We start from the raw sequence: 15,760 nt of genomic DNA on the forward strand, positions 1-15,760 counted from the left end.
TTTCCTGTAGTTATTTATATTATGTTATTTGGGGTGGGCTTAAATGAGCAAAATGCACTATAATGAGGGCTCAAAGCAGCGCTTTTTTTCTAGAAAAAAGTGCTGGTACTCAACAGCAAGGGGGAGGGCCCAGGGCATGGGGGAGGGGTGGCCTGACACCAAGACTGGGTGGTGAGAATGAGTTAGCTGCTTGATGCTCCCTTGCCTACCCACCCACCTGCTGCCCAGGTGAAGAGGCCTCCCTGCCAATCTTTCGGAAGGAGGCAGCAGGACTCCAGGACCTTTCAGAGCCTTGCACCTCCTTCCCTAAGCTGGACAAATGCTTCCCAGGCTTAGAGAAGGAGCCACGATGCTCTGATGGGATCCAAAAGTTCTTCCACCTCCTTCCTCTCAAAAGGTGGCAGTACTGTGTACCATTGCGTACCACCAGGAAAAAAAAGTGCACTGGCTTAAAGCACCAATAGACCAAGGTATGTCTTTGGGTCCTCAATGAAAGGCAAACAAAAGGGTTGGAAAGGAGAGATAAAACCACATGAGGGAAAACTTTGGAGCTTAAAGGGAATGCGATTCAACTGTTCATGGGGAAATAAACAAAGTGCTCAATATGAAGAATGGTTTTATCCTTCAGAGAAAATTGGAACGATTATATGAACCAACCAAGTGATCCTTCAGCAAAAGGGGGGAAAGTTTTATTTATTTGGTTCTTATTTGCTTTGTTGTTTTCCCATCTGTATCACAGATTCACCTCCTTGCTAATAATAGCTAACAAGCTCCTAACCTCAAATGGCTCCTTTAGGTATCATCACATCAGAGAGACTAGCAGCTGTGATAAGCAGCCAGGCTAGATATTCTTTTTCTGAACATACTGAAACTCTGAGCTGATCTTAAAAGACACAGAAAGCTGTAACAGCAGCACTGCGATGGCTAAATTCTCCACTACAGAATTCTCTGGAAACATCAGGAAGAAAGCAAACTCTAGAACTCTAGGTTCCCAAATTCTACAGTTTCCAGAAAATATTTAGCTACCAGCACACAACAGAGTATTCTGTATATACCCATAGACATACCAGCAAACCTGTATTAGTCTCCCTTTCTTGTTTTCTGGGAGATTCAGGAAACCGCCCCCTCTGCCAAAACAAGATGAACCCAATTATTATTGATGTTGTGGTTGCATGGAGAGGGGCCTGATCTGCCTTAGCTTGGAGCTGGTACTGCAAAATATGAGGATTTTACGGCCCTCAGCCTTCTGCCCTAGCCAGTGCAAATGGCATGGCTTTAGTTACTGCAGGGGGTCTGCCAGCGATAGGATTGCTGCATCAGTTTTCATCTATAAAATGTGAAATAAGTACTATTTCAGCCACTTGGGAATGAACTAAACCAGTAACAATTTAAAAAATTTAATCCTGCCCTCTTATGTGCCAGCACTCAGGAGAGTGCTTAGGTTCAGCATCTTACACTGTTTTGTGGCAAGGCACTGGCCTACTCATTGGGCTGGTTTGCACGCAATGCATGAACAATGGTTTAGCATTGAACAAATGAGCCTCAGTGAGCCTGAACAAAGCCTCAAGTGCCTCACTCTTCTTCCTCCTCCTCCTGTGCAATTTGGATTCATATTTTGGAATTCCTTTGCCCTTTACCCAATTCAAAGGTTGTCATTATGTATGAATTAAGAATCAGTATTTAAAATAAATTATATTTTGTTTGAAGTTGGATTGTTTTGCCATTGACTAGAGCGTATTTTAAAACGTTTTCCTGGTTCATATGTAACAAGCAACAAATCACAGAAAGTGAACCCTGAATCACAATTTATTTCTCCTCCCAGCTGCACAAAAGGAGAAGAGGGGAGTGAGAGCTGTAGCTGGGCTCTCCGAGGCTCGTGCACGTAATGATAATTAATCATGGTTTACTGCTACAAGTGAACCAGGCCTCTAGGTCTGTTCCTATGCACCTGAGTTTACGAGCTTATAAATAGTAATTTGCCTGTTTGCCATAGTGAGTAAGAATTTACTAAAGACAACCAGGCTGAGAAGCTCTAGTTAACTTCTTTTTAACCATCAGTATGCCCCAAACATCATATATATATATATATGAGTAGCTGGGTTGGCTTGTAAACTTTTGTGAGGTGGGGTTGAACTTCTTTTTGGGAGAGAGTTTGGAAAAAGGGATACAAAGATTATTATCTATTATCTTTCTTTAAAATCAATACGTTAAACTAAATAAAAACACAAACCAAAAAGAAAAAGAAAAGAAAAAGGAGAAGATAGAGAAAAATACAGGATAAAAAGATAGAGAAGGGATAAAGGGGAGAAGAAAAAGAGAAGGGAGGGAGGGAGGGAGGAAGATCTGATTCTTCATCTGTACATAAAAGCTATTCAACTCAGCCATGCCAATATAACACCCAATAAAACCACTTTCTATAAACCAACATTAGGCCTTGCCCCAGTGACAATAGGGCATGCCGACGTCACTGTGGGGTGTGCCAACATGATGCACACATGCTATGAGGTGTGCTGACCTGATATCAGCACATCCCTGTGACATGCGTGCACCGCCGAGTGGAATATTGAGGGTCCCAGACCCTTCATAAAAAATTGTGGGTGCCCAAGCACCCTGGGCGCTGCATAGATGCCACCTATGGGCAACATTGTCTTCAATCCTCAAACCCAAATGTCATTAGTTAATTTTCTTTTTCACACAAAAAGTCTATGGGAGGTTTCCAATTTTAAGTAAATGTTAGGAATGACTTTTCTCTGATTAAATATGTCAGTTTTGCCATCTCAGCTAAGTCCATTGATTTTAACAGTTATTTCTCCATCGTTGGTAATGATTAATCTTTCCATCTTTGTGCATATAAAAGTGTCACCATTGTAATCATATGTTGAAACAAAGTTCCATAAGCTTTTTCTAACTGTATATCAATAAGCCCTAGCAGGAAGAGTTCTGCCTTTAGTTGAATATTAACCTTCAAAATTATCCATATCAGTGTGTGTATTTGTATCCTTTGGGGGGGTGTTTACATGTCCACCAAGCACAGCAAAATGTCCCTTCATGTTCTTTAAATTTCTAACACATACTTTTATACATTCTAAATAGCCTCTCAGGAGTAAAATATCAACGAAACATCATTTTATAAAAGTTTACTATTAAAGAATAACACAGTGTGTATTTTAACCCTTTGGTTCACATATGTTCCCACTGTTCCATCTGTATTTTATACCCAAAGTTTTTTGTCCATTTAATCATACATTCTTTAACTTGTTCTTCTTGCATTCCAAATTCCAGCAGTAATTTATACATTTTCGCAATAACATATTCATCATTGTGGGGTGGGGATGAACAAATAAACATCTGGGCGCAATTACCTTGCTAAGTACTAAACCAGAGGGCAGGGGTGTATCAAGTATCCTCCGTAGTGTCTAACAACTACATGAAACTGCTGGGTAAGGTCAGCTAGAAATACGGACTGACGCAGCTGTGTACATATACCCTTCCACGGACCAGTGGTGGATAGAGCCAAAACCAAAGGGTGGCAAAAAGAAGATGGGGCATTGCTCTCGGCCTAGCCTACCTCACAGGGTTGTTGTGAGAGGGAGAGAACCATGCACTATTAGCTCCAGTGGAAGGCTGCCAACTTGTCACATACACGCCAACTTGTCACACAAAGGGGAGCTTTTGAGTAGTGGTGGGGGTCGCTGATCCAACATTATCACTAGAGGCATGGGTGTCCTCTGTGCCTCAGAGTGGCTTTATTCATTTTAGGGTGATATACCAGCTGTGACCCTACCTAGACAGAGAAGCTTGCCATGGTCTGGCAAGCTCATGTTTGGATTATTGCAAACTGTTGCACACGTGGTTGCCCTCAGTTGACCCCAAATTAGGCTATGAGATTGTTAACTGGGACTGGACAGTCTGAACATTGTACGCCAGCGATTCACCATCTGCACTGTTTGTCAGTTTTTCTCTGGGTCTAAGTTTTTCCTTTTAATGTTTTTAACAGCTTGGAACCAGGTCCCAAGGATTTGCCTCCTTGCATAAACCTTAAGATCACACTCAGAGGCCATTCTCTGGGTACCCCTGCCAAGTGAAATTCAGCAAGTGGCTACTAGGGAGGGGGCATTTTTATTTGGCCACCCCAGGTGTGGAATGCCAAGAGATGCTCACCCTTTTTGTGGTCATTTCCGGGTCCTTAACCTTTTAAAACCTACACACATTTTTAGAATTACACCAGTCTTTATTGATTTTAGTCTCTGAGGCTTGAGTTATATAATTATTTTATTGTTGGTTATTTATATTAAAATTTGATTGATACTTTAAGCTTCCCAGAGGACTTTGTTACTGCCTGCCTTGCTAAATAAGTATACAGAACCAGATTGATCATGGCTGTCTATATATACCTGAGATACAGCAAATGATAGGAAGAAGACCTTTGGGTCAACTCCATTTGCCCTTCCTTAGCTGTTGTCCTATGGCTCCTTTAATCTGTTTGCCTTTTACAGTTGCAGAGGCGTAACTTCATCCAGTAAGTGTTATGCCAGAAATAAAAAGTAGCCCCATGTTCTCCCCAAATTAATTCCTGGTGCCATATGGAATTAGGAAACAAGAATGATCATAGAGACAAAACTCAGCAGCCAACAGCACCATGACTCCCATGTCTTGAGTGAAATCAGTGAGCCAAGTCAGAAGCCAAGAGCAGTTTTTCTTTCCTCAAAATCCTCAGTATATTTAGACATGAAGTATTCCTTTCATTTGATGCAACCAGTAATTAGGAAACTCATTATATTTTGCAGCTATAGTTTTGCACAGCCAGTGTTCTGGTTAGTTCAGAATGAAGGGGAACCGCAGAAGAGAGTTACAGTGAAACGAACACCCTTCTACATTTCTTTGGGGGGAGCAGAAAAGAGAGAAATCCCAGTACGTTTCTACTCAACACAGAGTTTAAAAGTGTCCAGCCCAGACTGTTACAAAATTCTTTCAGGATTTCCCCCCTCGTGCTGCTTTCTATTGATTAAATAATCTCTATCAGATATTAAGCTCCTTGTTATTGGTGCAGCAAATAAATTATTCAAGAGCTATATAAATTCTTATGGCGGGCATGAATTTTTAAACCCTAATTTGGTACTGAGCCAAGACCTCTTCATTTAAAAATTGGGTTCCCGCCTCCCCATTTCCCTCTGGCAGGAAATGAATAGATGCGCTCCTATGATTTTATTTTGTTTTAAGGGGGATCATCTTAACACCCACTGATTATTTGAAGGGATATGTTAAAAACAAAGGTTGCTAAGCATATTTAGGATGAAGCTAAAGAGGTGTGTTTTTATGCTGCCGAACCACTTGAGTCTTTGATTTATTGGGGATGAAAGGCTTTTTTGAATGCTACTTTGCCTGTTATTTATAGTGTGTTGTTGTGCATGCCTAAACACCACCAAATATCCGTATAGGAGTATGCAACCACCCAGAGGGATCTCTAGGCTATGTTGGGCAAGCTGAACACTCCATCAGCCAGTGCCCTTTCCAAAGAAGCAAATTTCCTTCGCTCCAGTGGCCAATTATCAGGGCTCCCCTAGCAATCCTGCAATGTTCCTGACTTTTAGTTTTAAGAATCTCTCTGCGTGTAAGTGTCGAAACTCTGCCTTCTGATGAATTTGTGCTCCTCTTATATTCCATTACCGTACTATGCTTTTGTTGCCCAATATGTTGGTATCCTGATTAATCTCTAAATGGGCTATGGTTTATTCACCATGAGGAGGATTGCAGTACCCCCCCAACCCCCCCCCCTACTCAGTGGCATATAAAACTCCATGTGGCATCTTCTTTTCAGATGACTCTGATTGCTATAAACAGATAACTTGTGGAGAAAAAATAAGGTACTTCTCATGTAAGATTTGTATTTTTGTACATCCTTGTCTAATACAAAGGTATACAAGTGAAATTATTATTCCAATATAAATCCATTTATTTATAACCTTTTTAAATAAATGCATTCCAAATGTCATTATATTGTCCAGACACAATCTTTTTGCATTTTATGCACTTTTTGTTTCCTTTTTTATATTTGATTTCATTTGATTGAAATATGTTCAATAAAATATAAGGTTGTAGGTTTTTTTATTTAAAAAGTAAGATTTGTATTTTTTGTATTTTTATATTTTAGGTCCCTGATGAAAAATTAGAAATAATTCTTACATTACAAAGATGTTTCCATAGATATTAATGAGGCATTGGCATTTATTTATATGGCATCCCACAATCAGGGGCTGGCACTATGCTGTGGCTCTGCCATTGAGCATGGCACACTGTTCACTCACTTTCCTGCAATGATTCTTCCTGCTTGGAGAACACTGGAAACAATGTAATGTAGAATTGATCTATACATGAAGCAGAGTCTGGACCATACTATCTGAGTGCAAGTGAGAGATCTCATGGTTTGAATGCTCCATTTAAAAAGCTATATTCACATGGAAAATTAGCATATCATAGGGAAGACTAGACCAAACTCTGGCATACTAGTTTTCCATGTGTAGGCAATGCTGTCTTTTTTTTTTTTTTTAAACGGGAGAGCATTTACCGGTAACTTGAGATTGACCCAACTGCCATCTGAACCAGATTCCAGGAATCATTCTACTGCATGTGTAGGTCACCTCCTAGTCAACTTGACCTTTCTACATATTAGAAAAAAAACCAGGATTGTAGCACAATGAGTTGTCTCATTAGCTTAGCTAGGCTGCTAAATGTTTAATTCCCCCCGCCCAAATGCATTTTCAGCCTTAAATAAACTGTAGAAAAAGGATTTGATTCATGGCTGCATTAGGAATCTACTCAACCAAAGCCCCCTGTCACAAATTAAATCATAAACCAAAAGTAAAACATGATTTGTGAAATTAACATTTATCGAGGAAATATTCCCCAGCGCTGCATTATGCTTAGTCTTTGGCGTCCAAAATATCAACCATAATTCATAATATGCCTAAGAAACCATGCCACCAGCATTGCCATCAAGGCAAGGAGTTTAATGGAAAAGTGATGCAGTAACCAGGGACTCATAATAGATGGGGATGAGCTGTGCTGTATTTCTTAGTAACATCAGCATTCCTCCTTCCATCTTTGAACCATGTCATCCCTCCATTGGCACTCCCTTGCATTGTTAATATTATCCAAATCTCATTGACTGATTGATTATCTTTCCATATTTCCAGTCTTATAAACTTGTTTTAATAATGAGCAATGACATTTAGCACAAAATCAGTATAATTTTCCTTAAATTATCATAATTAATCATAACAGCTAGCTTTTTATATGTTGACAACAACTATTCTTCATCTGAAGATCCAGTTCTCTGAGAGACATCTTTTTTAAACCCCATCTTACAGATGGAGCAACTGAGGTTTAGATTGCGATGGATGAACTGCTCAGATCCATACAACTATTCAATGGTGTTGTCAGTTTTAAAGTCATTGAATTTCACAATGCAATTATGATGATAAAATGTGCATTAAAATGCATATGATAGTGAGAATAACTTGGAGAAATTGCTTTGCAAAAATGTGTGTGTTAGGGGAAATTCCATAAAAAAATGTGTATATTAAGAGAAATTCAGACTGAAATGCTGATGAATTTTCATGAGGACTTTTAAATATATTAACAATAATGAACACAAATTGATACAGACATGTGGAAAATTGAACTTAAGACTGGAAAAATAAGAAACTGAAAAAAGCAGAAATGAAACCCTACTTAAAGTGCAATCCTATGCAGGATTAGGAGTAACTACGCAAGATTAGGCTGTTGTAAAAACAACTTCAAAGAGTTCAAGGGCAATTTAACAATTTACAGATGTGCCGTGAGATGAGGTTTTGTGGATAAGCATGGATATAAGAAATCTTGATTCAAATTTAAGCTCATTTACAAAGCTCATTAGGAAGCCTTGAGAATATCATTACCACTCAGCATAAACTACCTTACAAGGTTGTTGCATACATACATAAGGTAAGGTAATAAATAACACTACGGCCGGAAGCTAAACTAAACAGCGTTTCCGTGTGCTCTGGCACTTGTCACGGGATCCCGTTGCACCAGAGGTGGTTTAGTCATGCTGGCCACATGACCCGGAAAGCTGGACAAACACTGGCTCCCTCAGCCTGAAGCAAGATGAGTGCCGCACCCCATAGTTGCCTTTGACTGGACTTAACGGCCCAGGGGTCCTTTACCGTTTTTACCTTTATACATACATAAATAAGCACACACACATGATGGGACTTATGTCTGAGTAGACATGCCTAAGCTTGCGCTATAAAACACTATTCTGACCTCTGAGTAGGAAAGGGAGAATACAGATGAAACAAATAACATTTCTGGTCATAAGGGTCTCTGCTTTCACCTCATGCAAACAATAGTATTTTCTACCTTTTCAGTGCTGTACTTCAAAATGATCAGTCCAGTTTTAAAGTAGCTATGTGGTAATCATATAAAGATAAATGTAACTTCCTTGACCTTTTAAGATATGGGTTTTGGAGGAACACAATTAAATGACACTGATTCCTGATTGTGACATAAGGTGGTGTGTTTTGGGGGGGGGTTGGGGGGGTTACTGTGCAACCACCCACCACACCCCTAGGCCTAAATTACTCATTCTTAGAACAATTAGTTTCCTACAGGAGAAACCATAACGATTTCAAAATAGCAAATTATTATGCACAGGTAGGAATTATGTACAATTGTCAAGTTGCTTTAAGACATTTTATGTAGTCGGTGACAAAATAATAATAATGCCCATCGCTTTACTGACTACTGAACACACATCTCTCTCTCTCTCTCTCTCTCTCTCTCTCTCTCTCTCTCTCTCTCTCTGTGTGTGTGTTTTATGTGTGCGGTCTGTGTACACCCTCGGGGGGGGGGGGAGAAAGACTAAGAGTGACAAAAGATTGCTGGTAGCCACAGTTCACTGCTGAAGAGAATTTCTCACACCAAAATAAATTACAACCACTTCTACTAAACCAACCCTTGAGCTGTTGGCACAATCTTATTGGATAAAAATTCATTGTTCCAGTTGTATGGTCCACATGGGATTATTACATCCATGCAACACTCTTTTCTTGGTTCACCAATTATTATACCCTTACAGAGATGTGACATTAAAAGGGCTACCTCCAGCAAAGCTTTAATAAAAAAAGACCCCTTTGCTTGGAATACAGTTAGAAACTTGGGGGGGGGGCACCATTTAGTTTCCTCATATGCTTTCTCTTTCTAATTTAAAAATAATTGCCCCTCCCCACAATACACAAGTGAGTGAAGATTAATGTGGCATGTCTGTCTGGCAAGAAATTCAATATTTTGGGCTTCTTTCTAATAAACTCTGAGAAACTCTGTCCATGGTTCAGACTCACTGGCTCACTGTGAAAATGCTCTAGACAAGCTATAGTAATTATTCATGCAAAGACAGCAGAACAGAGTTGCTGGTTTATTTGGTGCAAGCAAACCCATCCCCTCAAAAAAACCTTCAGTATCTCAACTGACTATGGGATTTTAATTGCACTTCAAAAAGAGAGACATAATCAAATTCAAAAAGATTTTAATGACAATGTGCTTTATTAAACTGATTGGTTGCAAGATCTGCTAGACTTGATGTTGGGCAACCCAAGTTCAAAGTCTAGTGCAGGCAGACTCAATGAGTAGTCTTGAAAAGTCACACACTGGTTTGATTCTGGTAATAATCTAAATTGTGGTTTATATAACTGATGGGCAACCTGTGGTTCCAGGGCTGCACATAGCTCCTGACCTCATTTTATGCCCCTCCCGACACCTCTTGAAGCCCTATACATCCATCCTCTCAAAGTTCCTTCCTTCCTGTTCGCTTCCTCTCATTTTTTCCTGGCTTTTACAATTGCTCCCTCTCCACTCTTTATGCAACACAGGAGTCTAATATGGACCACTGAGTTATGGCTTTGTATGTAGTTTTAGAACAATCAGAAGGGGCAGTATTTTATTTGATAAAAAATCATGGCTTTTTAAATAAAAAACCACAATTTTCTTTTATATAGCTTCAAGAAAAAACATTTTAAGCCACCAGTCTGAGAACAAATTGGAAGGATACATACATACAGAGGAACATCTATTGATATAGCCACAGTATGTGTATAGCACACTAAAGTCCAAAAAGAATAATTTTCACTTGCTTTTTCCAGAACAGCAGCTATGTATATTGGTCTGTTGTACTAAAAGAAAAAAAAACCCCTCTGTACACTCATTCCAGAGTAACCCCATCAAACCTAAGGAAGCTTATTTCCCCTAATCTAAATCTAATATGTGGCAGCCAAAATAAAAATTGAAGAAGGGCAAACTTTTTTATATATTTATATATTTTGATTCCATATTAGTTAATCTGGAACACCTTTGTGGCTCCATCTATCTTTAATTCTGTCCCTGTCCACCCCTGGAATGAGGGAATGTGAACAGAAAGGTTATCTATCCCTGGTTTGATGATTATGAATGAGTTGTGCCCACTTGAACACTCCCTTTCCTTTTCCTTCTCATAGAACATAGGAAGCTGCCTAATACAGATTCAGATCATCGGCCCATCTACTGTACCTCAGCACTGTCAAGAGAGAGCAGTCCTCCAGAGTTTTGAATAGGAGACAATTCTCAGAACCTAGAGCTTTCTGCATACAAAGTAGGTGGTCTGCCACTGAGGTATGGCTCGCTCCTACTCTGTACTACCACCCAGGGCTGAATTTAGGTTTGATGAAGCCCTAAGCTACTGAAGGTAATGGGGCCCTTTATATGTCCAGCTGTCACTGTTTTTTGTGTTGAATATATGCTATATGGTAATTTATGATGGACCTAATAGGTATCTAAAGCCATTTGCACATTACAAAATATGTATTTTATCAAAGTAATTGTTGAACTGAAATACAATTAAGAAGAAGTATATTTGGGGGGGGGGCTCAAGAGAGTGGGGCCCTAAGCTATAGCCTGTTTAGATTATATGTAAATCAGGCACTGCTACCATCAACCCTGGTACCACCAAGCTACGTTACTTCCTCTACTGATATATATTGCCAGCGATGTCCCCACAAATCAGTGAGCAACTTTGGCAGTGATAATCATTAACTCCTATACACAATTGCTTTTAGAGGAATACCTGCTGGATTTGTATCACTTTTTATGCTAAAAAACATGCTGGAGAAATGGTCCAGAACCACATCATAGTACAAATACCAGTTCTACACATCCACTTAAAGGTAAAGGGACTCCTGACCATTAGGTCCAGTCGCAGGCCACTCTGGGGTTGCGGCGCTCATCTCGCTTTATTGGCTGAGGGAGCCGGCATACAGCTTCCGGGTCATGTGGCCAGCATGACTAAGCCGCTTCTGGCGAACCAGAGCAGCGCACGGAAACGCCGTTTGCCTTCCCACTGGAGCGGTACCTATTTATCTACTTGCACTTTGACATGCTTTCGAACTGCTAGGTTGGCAGGATGAGGGACCAAGCAACGGGAGCTCACCCCGTCGCGGGGATTTGAACCGCCGACCTTCTGATCAGCAATCCCTAGGATCTGTGGTTTAGACCACAGTGCCACCCATGTCCCGACACCTCTACTTAGGCACTGTTAAAAACCTTGTTGAGAAAGCATAAAAATGAAATTATTGTGGTTTGTGCACCTGTTGTGTACAGTCTCATTTAGTGGACTACATCCCATGTTAACAGATACTTAATGCATTCCCCACACACCCATCCCATCCCCTTGGCAAATGAATAATACCTACAAATATTTTTTATTTTCATAAACATCGTGCAGCTTTAAAACGTGCGGGTGTTCTATCAACTTCAGGATGGCTATTTCCCGCTCCACCTGAAAGAGAAAAGCAAAACACAAGGAATTGTTAGAATCTGTGTCTTAAGACTACGTTAAGAATCTGTACTACTGTGTGTCTTCAGTTATTACCCACTGCCATCCCTTAAGTACCACTGACTTCCCCCGGTGTAGTTACCACACAGAAAACAAAGTAAAAATTCAGGAAATGGCAGGGCATAGAAATAATAATGTGTGCTTAGTAATAATGAATAAACACATTATTAAGAACAGTATTGTTCTTAACTTCCACAGCACTAGGACACACATTTGCTTGTGTGCAGGCATCTCAGAAGGGCCCACCATGGCTGACACCCTGCCCGCTCCTCCAGTACCCACTACTACTTCCCCTTCTCTGCTGGCTATGGCCCTCTACCCACCAGTCTCCCTGTCATGTTTATGAGTGAGCTAGCTTCCCTGTAGGTGGTCCTCTAAGACCATGAGCCAAGGGTGTGTGTGCTCATGTCCCTGGCCCATTGCAGTGCTTGTAAGTCCACTCACAAGCTCAAGGGAGAATCTGGGGGATGCTCCAAGCTCTCATGGGCTTACTCAGCAGCAGTCCTGAAATGAGTCGGGGAGCTGAGCAGCTGCTCGGTTTCTCCAGCCCATTACAGTGCTGCCGCCAGGTAAGCTCACCTGCCTTCCCCAAAAGATCTGAAGCCAGGCCTGCTTCTCAGATATGCAAAGTTTACACAAACAAATTATTTCTAGAGGGGTTGCCATGTCATCTATTGCAGTGAAAACAACAAAGAGTTTTGTGACACCTTAAAAACTACAAATTTATTGTGGCAAAAGATTTCATGGGTTAGTGCTCCCACTTCATGTACATGAAGTGCTATCCTTAGTGGGTACTTACATGCACATAGATGCAGAGAAACCAAGAGCAACATTAAACAATAAAAAATACAAGCCTACAGCAACCTTTTCATGTTTATGAAGATAACTACTTCCTCCCCCTTAAACAAGCTAAAAGTGGTATTCAGAAATCCTAAAGTAAAACTCTATCTCTCCCAGACTTTCCCCTCTCTCCTCTCACCATGTGCCTCCCCAAATCTGCTCTAGAGCATTGGGAGAACCTCAGTGCACAGGAGGGGGAGAAACTGGACAATCTCCTTACTGCTACATTGAATACAATTTCTGAAGTCTTATGGATGAGGAATGCCTCCAAGTGAGCTCATTTATTCTTAAACAGCCTCCATTCATTTAATAATACTGAAATTTCTTTCATATGGTATCCAAAGTCTGATGCGCAAATTCTGAGGAAAACCCAACTATATCATGCTAGAACTATTTGATACCTTCTTAATAGAGGAAAAATGGGGGCAGATTTGCTAATCTCCTCTGCTGAACCAGAAGCCTTAATTAATTGTGCACATGAAAATAGCAAATACCTGTTTTATTTTGTTTCACTAAGTGTCACTATGGGTGAATTTACAGGCCATGAACAACAGATTGGCAGGTACACTTATGTAATAACAAACTATTAATGCCCTGATTACATGGCCCAATGAACTGAGAGGGAAATCTAGAGGGACTGAGCACCTGGCTCTCAAGAAGCAGAATGATACAACTCCAGAAGGAATCCACTCTGAACTAAGTTTAGAAGCTGCTGCTGGTGGTACTGTTATAGCTGCCACATCCGGGCATGTTGTGTCATAACTTCCTGTGGATGGGCCATTGGCATGGGTCTGGAAAGAGTCAAAGAGGCTCTGGCACACTTTCCTAATGGCCAAAATTAGAAAAGCAGGAAAGCTGGTACAACGCTTGCCTGGCTCTAGACCCCAGTATAGATTTCCCCATTATTCTGCATAATATTCTCTCTTAAGGCATTGCATGCCATAAACTTCATACCTGTGGTCCATAACTGTTCCCAGTCAGCCATCATTATGTTATGACCAACATCTTGTGCCCATTTAATCATAACAGATTTCACCGTTTCATCCTGAGTATTCCATTTCAACAGTAAGTTATACATTCTTGACAAATTCTTAGTTTTGGGTTCTAACAGTTCTGTTTCCAATTTTGATTTTTCCACCTGGAAGCCAATTTTCTTGTCCAAATTATATGCCTCCATTATCTGATAATAATGAAGCCAGTCTCACACTTTATTTTTTAATTTTTCAAAACTCTGTAATTTCAGTCTATCTCCATCTTGTTCCAAAATTTCCCAATATTTCGGCCATTTGGCCTCCATATTGAGCCTTTTCAGAGCTTTCGCTTCCATCGGTGACAGCCACCTTGGGGTTTTATTTTCCAATAAATCCTTGTATCTCATCCAAACATTAAACAATGCTTTCCTGACAATATGATTCTTGAATGCTTTATGTGCTTTGACCTTATCATACCACAGATATGCATGCCATCCAAATACATTGTTAAAACCTTCTAAATCCAAAATGTCTGTATTTTCAAGAAGCAGCCATTCTTTCAACCAGCAGAAAGTTGCTGATTCATAGTAAAGTTTAAAGTCTGGCAGGGCAAATCCACCCATTTCCTTTACATCAGTTAATATCTTAAATTTTATTCTGGGCTTCTTGCCCTGCCAGACAAATCTAGAAATGTCTCTCTGCCACTTCTTGAAGCAATCCATTTTGTCCACTATTTGCAATGTTTGAAACAAAAACAACATTCTAGGCAATACATTCATTTTTATCGCAGCAATACGACCCAACAGTGAAAGCTTCAAATTTGACCAAATTTCTAAATCTTTTTTCACTTCGGCCCAGCATTTTTCATAGTTGTCTTTAAATAAATTCCCATTTTTTGCTGTCATATTAATCCCCAGGTATTTCACTTTCTTAACCACTGTCAAACCTGTCTCATTCTGAAACCTCTCTCTCTCAATCGGTGTTACATTTTTCTCTAATACCTTGGTTTTTAACTTATTCAGTTTAAATCCTGCAGCCTGACCAAATTCTTGAATCAGTTCTAAAACCCTTTTAGTACTAGATTCTGGCTCCTGTAATGTCAATACTAAGTCATCTGCAAATGCTCTCAATTTGTACTGTTTAGCTCCGACTTGAATACCTTTAACCAACTGGTCCCTTCTAATCATATTCAGCAAAACCTCCAGGACCGATATAAAAAGCAATGGGGAAATTGGGCAACCTTGTCGTGTCCCTTTTTCTATCTTAAATTCTTCCGTCACTACATTATTTACAATTAGTTTAGCCTTTTGTTCTGAATAAATTGCACTTATACCGTTTTCAAAGCCTTGGCCTACCCCCATCCCCTGTAGGTTCTTCTTCATAAAACTCCAAGAGATATTATCAAAAGCTTTCTCCGCGTCCACAAATATCAAAACTGCTTTAGTATTTATGTTCACTTCTAGTTTTTCCAAAATATCAATTATATTCCTCAAATGGTCAGACAAGTGTCTTCCCGGGAGAAAGCCCACTTGGTCCTTATGAATCTCTTCCATCAACACTTTTTTCAATCTCTTGGCCAAAATGTCTGCAAAAATTTTGTAATCCACGTTAAGTAATGATATTGGGCGGTAGTTCTTCAGCTGAGTCTTTTCAGTCTCTGTTTTCGGTATAAGTGTAATATACGCTTCTTTCCACGACTCTGGTGCCCTTTTCCCTTCTAATATTTCATTGCAGACTTCCTTTAAAGATTGTACTAACCACTCTTTCAAGGATCTATAATATCTAGAAGTCAGCCCATCCGGTCCTGGAGATTTGCCTAATTGCATATTTTGAATGGCACCTTCTACTTCCTGTTCAGATATTTTATAATTCAACATTAATTTACTTTCTTGAGAGATTTTTTGTAATCCATTTATCTTCAGAAATCGGTCTATGTCCATTTCTTCCTGTGGCCCTTGTGTATATAATTGTTTAAAATACCTCTGGAAACAGTTTCTAATCTCAGTTGGGTTATGTATGTTTTTTCCTTCCACTTCTAAATTTGTAA

The 15,760-nt window shown here is 39.9% G+C and overlaps 1 protein-coding gene across 16 annotated transcripts in view; it reads right to left on the bottom strand.

Moving 5' to 3' along the window:
- BRSK2 (BR serine/threonine kinase 2) overlaps positions 1–15,760 on the bottom strand; it is a 395,119-nt gene that overhangs the window by 106,415 nt on the left and 272,944 nt on the right. For all 16 annotated transcript variants that reach the window (XM_080998644.1, XM_080998638.1, XM_080998650.1 and 13 more), the window contains exon 3: positions 11,760–11,845. In XM_080998644.1, coding sequence (XP_080854770.1) covers positions 11,760–11,845 — 86 coding nt within the window. The remainder of the gene's footprint in view (positions 1–11,759; positions 11,846–15,760) is intronic.

Source organism: Podarcis pityusensis (assembly GCF_964106645.2).
Source record: "Podarcis pityusensis genome assembly, chromosome: 1".
Lineage (NCBI taxonomy): Eukaryota > Metazoa > Chordata > Lepidosauria > Squamata > Lacertidae > Podarcis > Podarcis pityusensis.